The 13441-nt window shown below is 37.9% G+C and overlaps 1 protein-coding gene across 6 annotated transcripts in view; it reads left to right on the top strand.

Annotated features, from left to right (window-relative positions):
• TOGARAM1 (TOG array regulator of axonemal microtubules 1) overlaps nucleotides 1-13441 on the top strand; it is a 106094-nt gene that overhangs the window by 77489 nt on the left and 15164 nt on the right. For all 6 annotated transcript variants that reach the window (XM_055291441.2, XM_055291444.2, XM_055291445.1 and 3 more), the window contains 2 exons: nucleotides 3010-3136; nucleotides 5000-5118. In XM_055291441.2, the coding sequence (XP_055147416.1) occupies nucleotides 3010-3136; nucleotides 5000-5118 (246 nt within the window). The remainder of the gene's footprint in view (nucleotides 1-3009; nucleotides 3137-4999; nucleotides 5119-13441) is intronic.

The following is a 13441-nucleotide window of genomic DNA, read 5'->3' as shown; positions in this document are numbered from 1 at the left end:
GGTTAGATCATGATAGGCTAGTTAGGAATAAAGGATGTTCTTTTCTCCCTATCACCTTGTTAAAAAAAAAAAAAAAAAGATTTCTTAATGGCCATCTCATGTGCTTCTTTACTTAACCTTTCCTTGATGGCATGGTAATTCTTTCTAGCCCATTTTGTCATTTCTTGGATTCTTATTTAAAATTATAAAATTATAAAATGGTTACAATTAATTTTGGAGTTTTATATTTCTCACATTTTGTGTCCCTGGTCTCTGCTGACTTGTTTTAGCCTTTCTCATATCATTGGGCCCCCTATAATAGACCTAGAGTCCTTAAGATTCCAGGCTAAACATCAGAATTGCCCTTGAAAATATAACTGATTAGGAGCTACTTATCTGGATATAGACCTTATTCTGGTTGTGGAGAAAGGTAATATTTATTCTCTGACATCACTTCTCTTTCTGCAATTTCATTACATTTGAAGGGGTCAGGTTGAGATATGTGATCTTTTTCTTTTTGGAGACAGGGTCTTGCTCTTTAGCCCAGGCTGGAGTACAGTGGTATAATCTCGGCTCACTGCTACCTCCTCCTCCTGAGCTCAAGTGATCCTCCCACCTCAGCCTCCCGAGTGGCTGGGACTACAGGCGTGTGTCACCACACCTAGCTAAGTTTTGTATTTTTTGTAGAGATGGGGTTTTGCCATGTTGCTGAAGCTGGTCTTGAACTCTTGGGCTCAAGCAGTCCACCTACCTTGCCCTCTCAAAGTGCCGGGATTATAGGTGTGAGCCACTGCACCTGGTCAAGATGGGTGGTCTTAAGATCATCCTGTATCCACCCCAACCACAAAACCCCACAAAAGCCTGCCTTTTTCTCGTTCCTTTTTTTTTTGTTTCCCAAGACTCTGTCACCCAGGCTACAGTGCGGTGGTGCGATCTCGATTCACTGCAACCTCCACCTCCCAGGTTCAAGTGATTCTCATGCCTCAGCCTCCTGAGTAGCTGGGATTATAGGCATGTGCCACCATGCCTGGCTAATGTTTGTATTTTTAGTAGACACGGGGTTTTGCCATGTTGGCCAGGCTGGTCTCTAACTCCTGGCCTCAAGTGATCCGCCTGCCTTGGTCTCCCAAAGTGCTGGGATTACAGGTGTGAGCCACCACGCCCAGCCTCTTCTCTGGTTCTTTCTGTGCCATATATTCCAAGTTGTGAGTAAAAGTGTAACTGTGATTTATTTTAGGGCCCGGCCTCCTTGAAGATGAATAGTGTGGTACTGTTCTGAAGTAGTATAAGACATCTGTGTGCTAAAATATCTCCAGTATGCACTTTCATGATATCTGAATTTCCACCCTTAGAATCATTGGGCTTAAAGTATTATGCTAAGATGATTATTTTAAAATTCATATAAGGCCGGGCGTGGTGGCTCACACTTGTAATCCCAACACTTTGGGAGGCCGAGGCGGCCGGATCACGAGGTCAGGAGATCGAGACCACGGTGAAACCCCGTCTCTACTAAAAATACAGAAAATTAGCCGGGCATGGTGGCGGGCGCCTGTAGTCCCAGCTACTCAGAGAGGCTGAGGCAGGAGAATGGCGTGAGCCTGGGAGGCAGAGCTTGCAGTGAGCCAAGATCGTGCCACTGCACTCCAGCCTGAGCGACAGAGCGAGACTCCGTCTCAAAAAAAAAATAAAAAAATAAATAAAAAATAAAAATAAAAAAATAAATAAATAAAATAAAATTCATATAAATAAAAAAACCTAGTTTTTGAGATTATTACCTTTATTAACATATCAGTCACAATTTTATCAGCTAACCTTGGGTGTATTTTAGGTAGTAAAGAATAGGATTTTGAAGAATCAGAACGCTGGTAAGTTTTGGCTAGGGAAAAACAGAGAGTGAGAAATACAGGACCTAGGGAGGGTTTACTCAGGCCAGAACATCCGGCCAGTAGGTGGACAGCAAATGGGCAATGGGCAAGGAGCCCAGGACGGAGGAAAACTTCACAATTTTTCCAAATGCCGGCATTGATATGGACCTTGGGGTGCCTGAAAAATAGAATCAAAGCTTTTGTCTCTCCATCTGGCACATGGCAGAAGGATTTGAAGACAGTGACTTTAAAGGGGGATTATGGGAGCATCCCAACAGATGCTTTTTTTTTTTTTTTTTTTTTTTGAGATGCAGTCTCACTCTATTGCCCAGGCTGGAGTGCAATGGCGTGATCTCGGCTCACTGCAACCTCCACCTCCTGGATTCAAATGATTTTCCTGCCTCAGCCTCCTGAATAGCTGGGATTACCTGAGCGCGCCAAAACATCCGGCTAATTTTTGTATTTTTTTAGGAGAGACGGGGTTTCATCGTGTTGGCCAGGCTGATCTCTAACTCCTGACCTTGTGATCCACCTGCCTTGGCCTCCCAAAGTGCTGGGATTACAGGCGTAAGCCACTGTACCGGGCCACATATGCTTCTTAACTTACAATGAGGTTATATCCCAATAAACCCATCATGAATAGGAATTAATCATAAACCAAAAGTGCATTTAATACACCTAACCTACCAAACATCATAACATAGCCAAGCCTTACCTTAAACATGCTGAGAACACTTACATTAGCCTACCCTTGGACAGAATCATCTGGCAACACAGTATGTTGTAGAGTATGGTGATCATATGGCTGACTGGGAGCTGTGGCTCGCTGCTGCTGCCCAGCATCTTAAAAGAGTGTCATACTGCATATGACTAGCCATGGAAAAAATCAAAATTCAAAGTGTGGTTTCCACAGAGTCGTATCTCTTTCACAGTATTATAAAGTTGAAAAATTGTAAGTCGAAACATTGTAAGTCGGGGACCATCTATACCCTGTAGGGTATCCTATACAGTTAGGATATCTATATTTTGGTGGTTATTTAAAATAGGGATGGTAATCTTGATGTTTGATAGGTGTTTTTTTTCTATTGAAACAATGCACCTAAGGTCAGAAACTGAGCTTATTAATGTCTAAAAAGTAATATACCTATTTTTCAAATACTCATAGGTATTATGGTCGAAAGATGCTGTTCTTCATGATGTGTCATCCTAACTTTGAAAAAATGCTTGAAAAGTATGTCCCATCTAAAGATTTGCCATATATTAAGGACACTGTTAGAAACTTACAGCAAAAGGTATGTGGAAAAAGTTTGTTTTATAAACAACTTTATAAGCAAAGCTTGTTTTTACATCCAGATAAAGGATAGGAATAGTTATTTATTTGATTATTTCTTTGTTAATCATTTGGACTATATCTGCAATAGCATTTCAACAGTTACAATACTAAGTAGACATACATATTGTCAAGTCTTGGAAGTAAATGTTTATTGCACAGAAGCTTGATGTTTGGTAGAATATAGTTTGGCTTATTGGAGTTAACAAGACATGGGTTTGAATTGCAGCTCTAACAGTTAGCAATTGTGTAACTTACACATGCCTCTTCCTTTCTCTAACTAGAATTCTCACTTTATAAAATGAGGTTAATAATGTTTACCATGTTTAGTCCCTGCTTTATTTACCTTGTATGTTCCACTATTAGAGCTATTACCACACTGCAGAATATTTATAGGGAGCTCCGTGAGGGTAAGTGCAATGTCTTTTTTTTTTGAGACAGAGCAAGACTCTGTCTCAAAAAAGTGCAGTGGCGTGATCTTGGCTAGAGTGCAGTGGCGTGATCTTGGCTCACTGCAACCTCCACCTCTCAGGTTCAAGCGATTTTCCTGCCTCAGCCTCTCGAATAGCTGGGATTACAGGCACCCGCCACCACGCTCAGCTAATTTTTTGTATTTTTTAGTAGAAACGGGGTTTCACCATGTTGGCCAGGCTTGTCTTGAACTCCTGACCTCAGGTGATCTGCCTGCCTCGGCCTCCCAAAGTGCTGGGATTACAGGTGTGAGCCAATGCGCCCAGCCATGCCATGTCTTATTTGTCCTGGTAGATAACGGGAATTCAGTAATGTCTGTGAAATGAGTGACTGAGAGAATACCAAGTGAAATAAAATATGAAAAGTAATCTATTTTTATATTATTTTAAAAATATGTTTAATTTAATAAAGTAAAATTTTTCTATTGTAATTTATGTCATTTCTCTCTGATGACCTTGGGATAAGGACTCACTTATGAAGGAATAATATTACAAAGATAATGTAGCAATAGACATTTTAGAGCATTTTTTTCTGCCCATTGAGCTTGGAGGTTTCAGCTTAGTTCATATTAGAACTTATTAATATAACCATGCAAAAAAACATAATCTGACTAAAATGAAGCAGATTGCATCTGTGAGTCTTTCCAATACAGGAAAGGTTTTAAATAGTTCTCATCAAAATGTTTATTCTCACACTCATAATGTTGCATAGGAATAACAGTGTTCAGTGTTTATGGACTGTGTTCATATATTCTACATAGATTTTAAGCTTTAAGAAGAGTAGTTACAAAATACAGCCTATTATTATTATTATTGTTTTTTTAAACAGAGTCATGCTCTGTCGCTCAGGCTGGAGTGCAGTGGCACGATCTTAGCTCACTGCAACCTCTGCCTCTGGGTTCAAGGGATTCTCCTGCCTCAGCCTCCCGAATAGCTAGGATTACACCACCACGCCCAGCTAGTTTTTGTGCTTTTAGTCAAGACAAGGTTTCCCCATGTTGGCGCGGCTGGTATCGAACTCCTGACCTCAGATGATCCACCTGCCTCAGCCTCCCAAAGTGCTGGGATTACAGGTGTGAACCACCGCACCCAGCCCAAAATACAGCATACTAATTTTTAGTTTTTAACTCGTTTTTACAAGTCAATATATATTTTCCCATTAGTCACGTATTTTGTTAATTTACTGCTAACTACAAGGTGTTTTATGTATCTCATACTCTTTAAAGCATACCAGATTATTAAAATACTTTCCATCTTAAAAAATCAGTGATGCCTACTTTGAAAATTACTTTGTGTAAGTTATTTCACTACTAGTTTTAAAATTTGTATTATACTAATTTTATATTTACTTGCAGGGTTTGGGGGAGATACCATTAGATACTCCTTCAGCAAAAGGAAGACGATCTCATACTGGCAGTGTTGGAAACACAAGATCATCATCTGTTTCTAGAGATGCTTTCAATTCAGCTGAAAGGTAAGATGATGTAATAGTCCTCAGCAGAGAAATTACTCCCTTGTGATAGTAGTCTCATTTGGATGTTTTCATAAACTACCCCAGGGGTATTTGCCAAAATTTAATGGAGTTTTAAAAGTTTGGTTAGTATCCAGAAAGTGTGAGGTGATTAGATTTAATAAGGCAATTATATATTTACAGCAACTTGCTTTTATTTGCACTAGACATTAGCAATGCTTTAGTGTTATTGAACTTGTCGATGTTAGGCCTATTTTGGACAACCCTGATTAATTTTTAAAAAATTGATAGCCTTTATTTTTCCTCCGATTGTAAAGTAATACATAATTATGGTTAAAGGGGGAAAAAAAACCTTTACAAAATGAAAGCATTGCAAGGATTCGGAAGGCCAGAAACGGTGGCTTACACCTATAATCCAAGCACTTTGGGAGGCTGAGGCAGGCAGAATTGTTTGAGCTCAGGAGTTCAAGATCAGCCTGGGCAACATCGCAAACCCTGTCTCTACCAAAAAAATACAAAAATTAGCCCGGCCTGGTGGTTTTTGTTACCTGTGCTTTTGAGGTCTTAGTCATCAATTATTTACCTAGACCAATGTCCAGAAGAGTACTGCCTAGATTTTCTTCTTGTATTTTTATCAATGTAGGTCCCAAATTTAAGTCTTTAATCCATTTAGTTGATTTTTATATAAGGCGAGAGATACTGTTTCATTCTGCATATGGCAATCTAATTTTTTCAGCATCATTTATTAAAAAGAGTGCTCTTTCCTCCATGTATGTTCTTGTCAGCTTTGTCAAAGATCAGTTGGTTGTAGATATGTGGCTTTATTTCTGGGTTCTCTATTCTGTTCCATTAATGTATGTATCTGTTTTTAGACCAGTACCATGTTGTTTGGGTTTTATAGCCTTATAGTGTGATTTGAAGCCAGGTAATGTGATGCCTCAGCATTGTTGGTTTTGCTTAAGGTTGCTTTGGCTGGCTGGGTGCCGTGGCTCACACCTGTAATCCCAGCACTTTGGGATGCTGAGGCGGGCGGATCATGAGGTCAGGAGTTCGAGACTAGCCTGGCCAACATAGTGAAACCCCGTCTCTAGTAAAACTATAAAAAAATTAGTGGGGCTTGGTGGAGGGTGCCTGTAATCCCAGCTACTTGGGAGGCTGAGGAGGAGAATTGCTAGAATCCGGGAGGCGGAGGTTGCAGTGAGCTGAGATTGCGCCATTGGATTCCAGCCTGGGCAGAGTGAGACTCCATCTCAAAAAAAAAGAAAAAAAAAAAAAAGAGTGCTTTGGCTACTTGGGCTCTTTTTTTGTTCCAAAAAAAGGTTCAGTGAGCCATGAATTTTAGGATTGTTTTTTCTAAGTCTGTGATAAATGATATTAGTATTTTGATAGGGACTGCATTCAAACTGTAGACTGCTTTTGGCAGTATGGTCATTTTAATTATTCTGATCCATGAACCTGGGATGTTTTTCCATTTGTTTGTGTCATCTACAACTTCTTTTGTCAGCGTTTTTTAGTTTTCCTTGTAGAGATCTTTCACCTCCTTGGTTAAAAATATAGTCCTAGGTATTTTATTTATTTTTTAGCTATTATAAGTGGGATTGCCTTCTTGATTTGTTTCTCAGCTTATTCCTTATTGGTATATAGAAATGCTATTGCTTTTTTTAAGTTGATTTTGTATCTTGACACTTCACTGAATTTGCTTATCAAATCTAAGAGTCTTTTGGTGGAGTCTCTGGGGTTTTCTAGATATAAGATCATATCAGCAAACAGGGATAATTTTACTTTTGCAGTTGGGTGCCTTTTATTTTTTTCTCTTGCATGATTACTTTATCTAGGACTTAAAGTACTGTGTTGAATAGAAGTGGTGAAAGTGGACATCTTTGACTTGTTCCAGTTCTTGGAATGCTTTCAACTTTTTCCTGTTTAGTATGATGTTGGCTGTGGATTTATTGTATATGGCCTTTATTATGTTGAGGTATGTTCCTTCTGTGCCTATTTTGTTGAGGATTTTTATCATGAAGTGATGATGAATTTTATCAAATGCTTTTTCTGCTTCCTTTGAGATAATCATATGGTTTTTGTCCTTAGCTATGTTTGTGTGATGTATCATATTTTTTTAATTCCGTGTGTTGAACCATCCTTGCATCCCTGGCATAAAACCCAATTGATCCTGATATTTTATCTTTTTGATGTGCTGTTGTTGCTAGTATTTTGTTGAGGATTTTTACATCTATGATTTTAGGGGATGTTAGTCTGTAGCTTTCATCTCTTGTTGTGTCTTTGCCTTGTTTTGATATCAGGGTGATATTGGCCTCATAGAATAATTTAGGGCAGATTCCCCCTCTGCAATTTTTGGAAAGTTTTAGGATGATTCATATAAGTTTTTGTTTTATTTATTTATTTATTTATTGTACATTTGGTAGAATTCAACTGTGAACCCATCTTGTCCTGTGGGTTTTTTTTGCTTACTGATTCATTCTCACTACTCACTGGTCTGTTCAGGATTTCTGTTTCTTCCCGGTTCAATCTTGGGAGGGTGTATGTTTCCAGGAATTGAAATGTAGTTGCTCATAATAGTCTCTGATGATCCCTTGTTTATTCTGTTGTATCAGTCGTAATGTCTCCTTTCTGATTTTGTTTATTTGGATCTTCTGTCTTAAGCTAGCTAGTGATTTATTAATTTTATCTTTTTGAAGAACCAGGTTTTCAATTCATTGATGAATTTTGGGGGGTATGGGGGTTATTTCATTTAGTTCTTGTATGATCTTTGTTACTTATTTTGTTTGGCTAACCTTGGGGGTTTGTTTTATTATGGTTTTTCTAGTTTCTTGAAGTGTGATGTTAAGTTGTGATCTTTTTACTTTTTTTTTTGTTTTATAGAGACAGGGTCTCACTCTGTTGCCTAGGGTGAAGTGTAATGGCATCATCATAGCCCACTGCAGCCTCAAATTCTTAGGCTCAAGCAATCCTCCTGCCTCAGCCTCACAAAGTGCTTTCTACTTTTTTCATGTAGGCATTTAATGCTACAAATTTCCCTCTTAACACTGCTTTTGCTGTATCCCACAGGTTTTGGTATGTTGTGTTTCCCTTTTAATTTACTTCAAAAAATGTTTTAAATTTTTGTCATTGACTCTATGGTCGTTCAGGAGTATGTTGTTTAATTTCCATGTATTTGTATAGTTTCTAAATTTCCTCTTGATATTGATTTCTAGTTTTATTCCGTTGTGGTCTAAGAAGATACTTGATTTGATTTCAGTTTTTAAAAATTTGTTGGGACTCATTATGAGACCTAACATATGGTCTGTGTTGAAGAATGTTCCATGTGCTGATGAGAAAGATGTATATTCTGCAGTTTTGAGGTCAAATGTTCTGTAAATGTTTGTTAAGTACATTTGGTCTAAAGTCCAATTTAAGTTCAGTGTTTCTTTATTAATTTTCTGTCTCAGTAATCTGCCTAGTACTGTGAGTGGAATGTTCAAGTCCACACTCAAAACAGGATTGTTTTGCTGTCTCTTTCTTTAGGTCTAGTAAATATTTGTTTTATGAATCTAGGTGATCTAGTGTTAGGTGCATATATATTTGGGATTGTTATAGCTTCTTGCTGAATTCATCCCTTATCATTATCATCCCTTCTTTGTCTTTTTTTTTTTTTAACTGTTTTTGATTTGAAGGTTGTGTTATCTGATGTAAGCATAGCTACACCCAATCACTTTTGGCTTCCATTTATGTAGAGTATCTTTTATTTTTTTTTTTTTTGAGACAATGTCTCACACAATTGCCCAAGCTGGAGTGCAGTGGCACGATCGCAATTCACTGCAGCCTCCACCTCCCAGGTTCAAGGGATTCTCCTGCCTCAGCGTCCCTAGTAGCTGGGACTATAGGCACGCGCCATCATGCCCGGCTAATTTTTGTAGTTTTAGTAGAAACGGGGTTTCACTATGTTGGCCAGGCTGGTCTTAAACTCCTGACCTCGTGATCCATCCGCGTTGGCCTCCCAAAGTGCTTGGATTACAGATGTGAGCCACCGTGCCCAGCCTAGAATATCTTTTTCTACCCTTTTAATTTTAGTCTATGTATCTTTTCAGCTAGAGTAAGTTTTTTATAAGCAGCATATAGTTGGATCATGTTTTTTATCCAGTTTGCCAATCTGTAACTTTTAAGTAGAGCATTTAATCCATTTGCATTCAAGGTTAATATTGATATGTGAGAATTTGTTCCTGTCATATTGTTATCTCCCTGTTTTATAAATTATTTGTTTTTTTCTTTTTCTCTGTTTGTTTTTGTGGTTTGGTGGAATTCTGTCATGTTGCCATTTGATTCCTTTCTCTTCCTCCTTTATATGATTGCTTTATTTGACCTATGAGTTTTATACTTTCTTATGTTCTTATGGTAGCAAATATCGACCTTTGTTTCCATGTTTAGGGCCCATTTGGGTATTTCTTATAGGGCCAGTCTAGTGATGACAAAGTGTATTAACATTTGCTTATTTCAAAATTATTACTATGACCTCTTTGTTCTGTTTTTAAATATATTTTATTTTATTTTTATTTTATTTTATTTTATTTTATTTTATTTTATTTTATTTTATTTTATTTTACTTTATTTGAGACAAGGTCTGGAGTGCAGTGATGTGATCACATCTCACCACAGCCTCGACCTCCTGGGTTCAAGCAATCGTGTTTCAGCCACTGGAGTAGCTGGGACCACAGGTGCATACCACCATGCCTGGCTAATATGTTGCCCAGGATGGACTCAAACTCCTGGGCTTCAGGGATGCTCCCACATTAGCTTTCCAGACTGCTGAGATTACAGGCATGAGCCACCACATCTGGCTTTAAATATATTTTAAACACTATTGGCTGGGTGCAGTGGTATGCACCTGTAATCCTAGCCCTTTGGGAGGCTGAGGTGGGTGGATTGCCTGAGCTCAGAAGTTGAAGACCAGCCTAGGCAACATGGAGAAACCCTGTTTCTACTAAAAATACAAAATATTAGCTGGACGTGATGGCGCATGCCTGTAATCCCAGCTACTCGGGAGGCCGAGGCAGGAGAATCCTTTGAACCCAGGAGGCGGAGGCAGAGGTTGCAGTGAGCTGAGATTGCTCCATTGCACTCCAGCCTGGGCGACAGAGTGAGACTCTGTCTCAAAAAAACAAAACAAAACAAAACAAGAAAACAAAAAAAAGAAAAACACTATTGAAAAATTACACGAATACATCATATTCATAGTATACATAGGTATCTCTCATATTTTCTGTATTTGTATATCTTTGAAATATTTCATAAACTAAAATAATGACGTAAAAAATAAAGATGTATGTGAAAATGTATGCTTTGTGACCTTGATATTTTAAGTACAGCCCACAAAACAGCCACATTGGCATCACCTAGGAGCTTTTTAGAAATGCAATTTTTTTTTTTTTTTTTGAGATGGAGTCTCGCTCTGTGGCCCAGGCTGGAGTGCAGTGGCATGATCTCGGCTCGCTGCAAGCCCCGCCTCTCGGATTCATGCCATTCTCCTGCTCCAGCCTCCCAAATACCTGGGACTACAGGCACCCGCCACCACACCTGGCTAATTTTTTTTTTTTTTTTTGTATTTTTAGTAGAGACAGGGTTTCACCGTGTTAGCCAGGATGGTCTCGATCTCCTGACCTCATGATCTGCCCATCTCGGCCTCCCAAAGTGCTGGGATTACAGGCATGAGACACCGTGCCCGGCCTTTTTTTTTTTTTTTTTTTTGAGACGGAGTCTTACTCTGTCACCCAGGCTGGAGTGCAGTAGCAGGATCTCAGCTCACTGCAACCTCCACCTCTTGGGTTCCAGTGATTCTCCTGCCTCAGCCTCCTAAGTAGCCGGGACTACAGGTGTGTGCCACCACACCCCACTAATTTTTGTATTTTTTTGTAGTGACAGGATTTCACCATGTTGGCCAGACTGGTCTTGATCCCCTGACCTCAGGTGATCCACCCACCTCGGCCTCCAGAAGTGCTAGGATTACAGACATGAGCCACCACACCCAGCCAGAAATGCAAAATGCTATTCTCCTTCCAGACCTACTAAATAAGAATTGGCAATTTTTCTACCTTGATATTATATAATCTCATAAGATCCTGGATCAGATATCTTGGTCAAAAAGTGTTTTTTGGAACCCATTAAAAAATTGTTTCTTAACATCTATTCAGAGCATACTGTGTGGGAGGCCTTTTCCTAACACTTAAGTTATTTCATAGATATTTCTCAAGTTGGGTTTATCTGATATTTTCTCACAATTAGAAGAAGTTATGCAAGAACACCCCAGAAGTGATGTTGTACCCTTCTCACTGTATTACATCACAAGGTACATGATGTTGTTATTGTCTTACTACTGATAACTTTGATCATTAGCTTATGGTGGTTTCTGCTAGGCACTGTACTATTTTTCCCTTTTTAGTTAATAGATATCTTTGGAAACTTTGAGACTGTGTAAATATCCTATTTCTCATCATACATATGCCCACTAATTTTATCCACCACTGAGAAATTTTGCCTACAGCAGTTAGTACATGGTTTTTTGCCTAATGATCTATTTTCTTGATTTCTTCTACATTCATTGGTTTATTTTTTTCTTTACAGAAAAACTGTTCCATTTCCTTCATATGTTTATGTATGGAAATATTCATTTATATTCGTGAAGACCAATGGATTTCTATTTTATTCCGTGGGGTATAATCGAATACTGGCATTATTTCCCTCTTCAAATGGGTCTAGCTTTAGGAGCTCCCTCAGTTGGCTGCTGTGCTTTTACAACATGCCCCATCCATTTACTTTCTGTCAGCAAATGATTCTCCAGGATCTTCTTGTATTTCATTTCCTCCTTTCAAATCTGTGTGCTTCTAATTTATTTTTCCTACCTTAATACTATACTGGTTAGAATATCAAATATAATGTTAAATAGAAGTAATAACAGACATCTTTACCTTATTCCTGATCTTTGGGACAAAATGTTCAGCATTTCACCATTGTGTATGATATTAGCTGTAGGTTTCATAGCAAGCTCTTTATCAAATTAATGAAGTTTCCTTCTAGTTTGTGCGGTTTTAATCATGAATGGGCGTTGAATTTTTCTCAAATGCCCTTCCAGCATCTATTAAGATAATTATATTTTTTGTTTATTTTGTTACTATTGTGACTTGTGTTAAATGTTAAAAATGATAACTTGTATTCCTTGGATTAGCCCCACTTGGTGTTGATGATGTGTCATATTTTTAATGTATTACTGGGTTTTATTTACTAAAATTATTTAAGTATTTTTGTGTCTATAATCATGAGGTCTTTAGTTTCCTTGTCTTAGGATGTCTTTGGATTTGGTATTGGGATAATGCTGAATAATCCCTTGTGGTTTCTTCTTCAGTACAGGTGCTATTTAGAAGTGTGTTTAATTTTCAAATATTTGGAGATTTTCTAAATATCGTTTTGTTAATGATTTTAAATTTCGTTCTGCTCTGTCATTGAACATGCTCCATAGGATTCTAGTTCTTTTAAACTTCTCGAGACTTGTTTTATGGCCCAGCACGTGTTCTATATTAGTGACTATTTTATATCTACTTGAAAGAATGTACATTCTGCTCTTGTTGAATGTAGTATTCTATAAAATGTCAGTTATGTTAAGTCGGTTGTTATTCAAGTATTCTATAATCTTACTGATTTTTTTCTACTTGTTCTATCAATTGCTGAGACAGGAGTATTGACATCCCCAACGTATTTGTGGATTTATTTATGCTTTCTGTTGTATCACTTTTTGCTTCATGTATTTTGATCCACTGTGATTACGTTTAAATACATTGAGGATAGTTGTGACTTTCTGACAAATTGGTCCTTTTGTCATTATGAAGTACCTTTATCGCTGGTAATATTCTTTGTCCTGAAGTCTATGTTAGTAGACTATTTTAGTTTTCTTTTGATAGAAGATTTGCATGGTATGTCTTTCTTTAAATTACAGTGTTATGGAGATTTAATTCACCTACTATATAATTCATCTATTTAAGACATGCAATTCAATGTTTTTTAGTACACATGGTGTCCAACTTAGGATGGTTCAACTTACGATTTTTCAACTTCATGATGGTGCAAAAGCAGTTTGCATTTAGTACAGTAGAAACTATACTTTGAGTATTCATACAATCATTCTGTTTTTCACTTTCAGTATAATATTTAATAAATTATTCATTATAAAATAGGCTTTGTGGTAGATTATTTGCCCCAGTATAGGATAATGTAAGTGTTCTGAACACGTTTAAGGTAGGCTACACTAAGCTATGATGTTCAGTAGGTTAGATGTACTGAATGC

This window comes from Symphalangus syndactylus, chromosome 9 (assembly GCF_028878055.3).
Source record: "Symphalangus syndactylus isolate Jambi chromosome 9, NHGRI_mSymSyn1-v2.1_pri, whole genome shotgun sequence".
NCBI classification, from domain to species: domain Eukaryota; kingdom Metazoa; phylum Chordata; class Mammalia; order Primates; family Hylobatidae; genus Symphalangus; species Symphalangus syndactylus.
The sequence above is the reverse complement of the archived record's forward strand: the minus strand, read 5'-3'. Positions and strand labels throughout refer to the sequence as shown.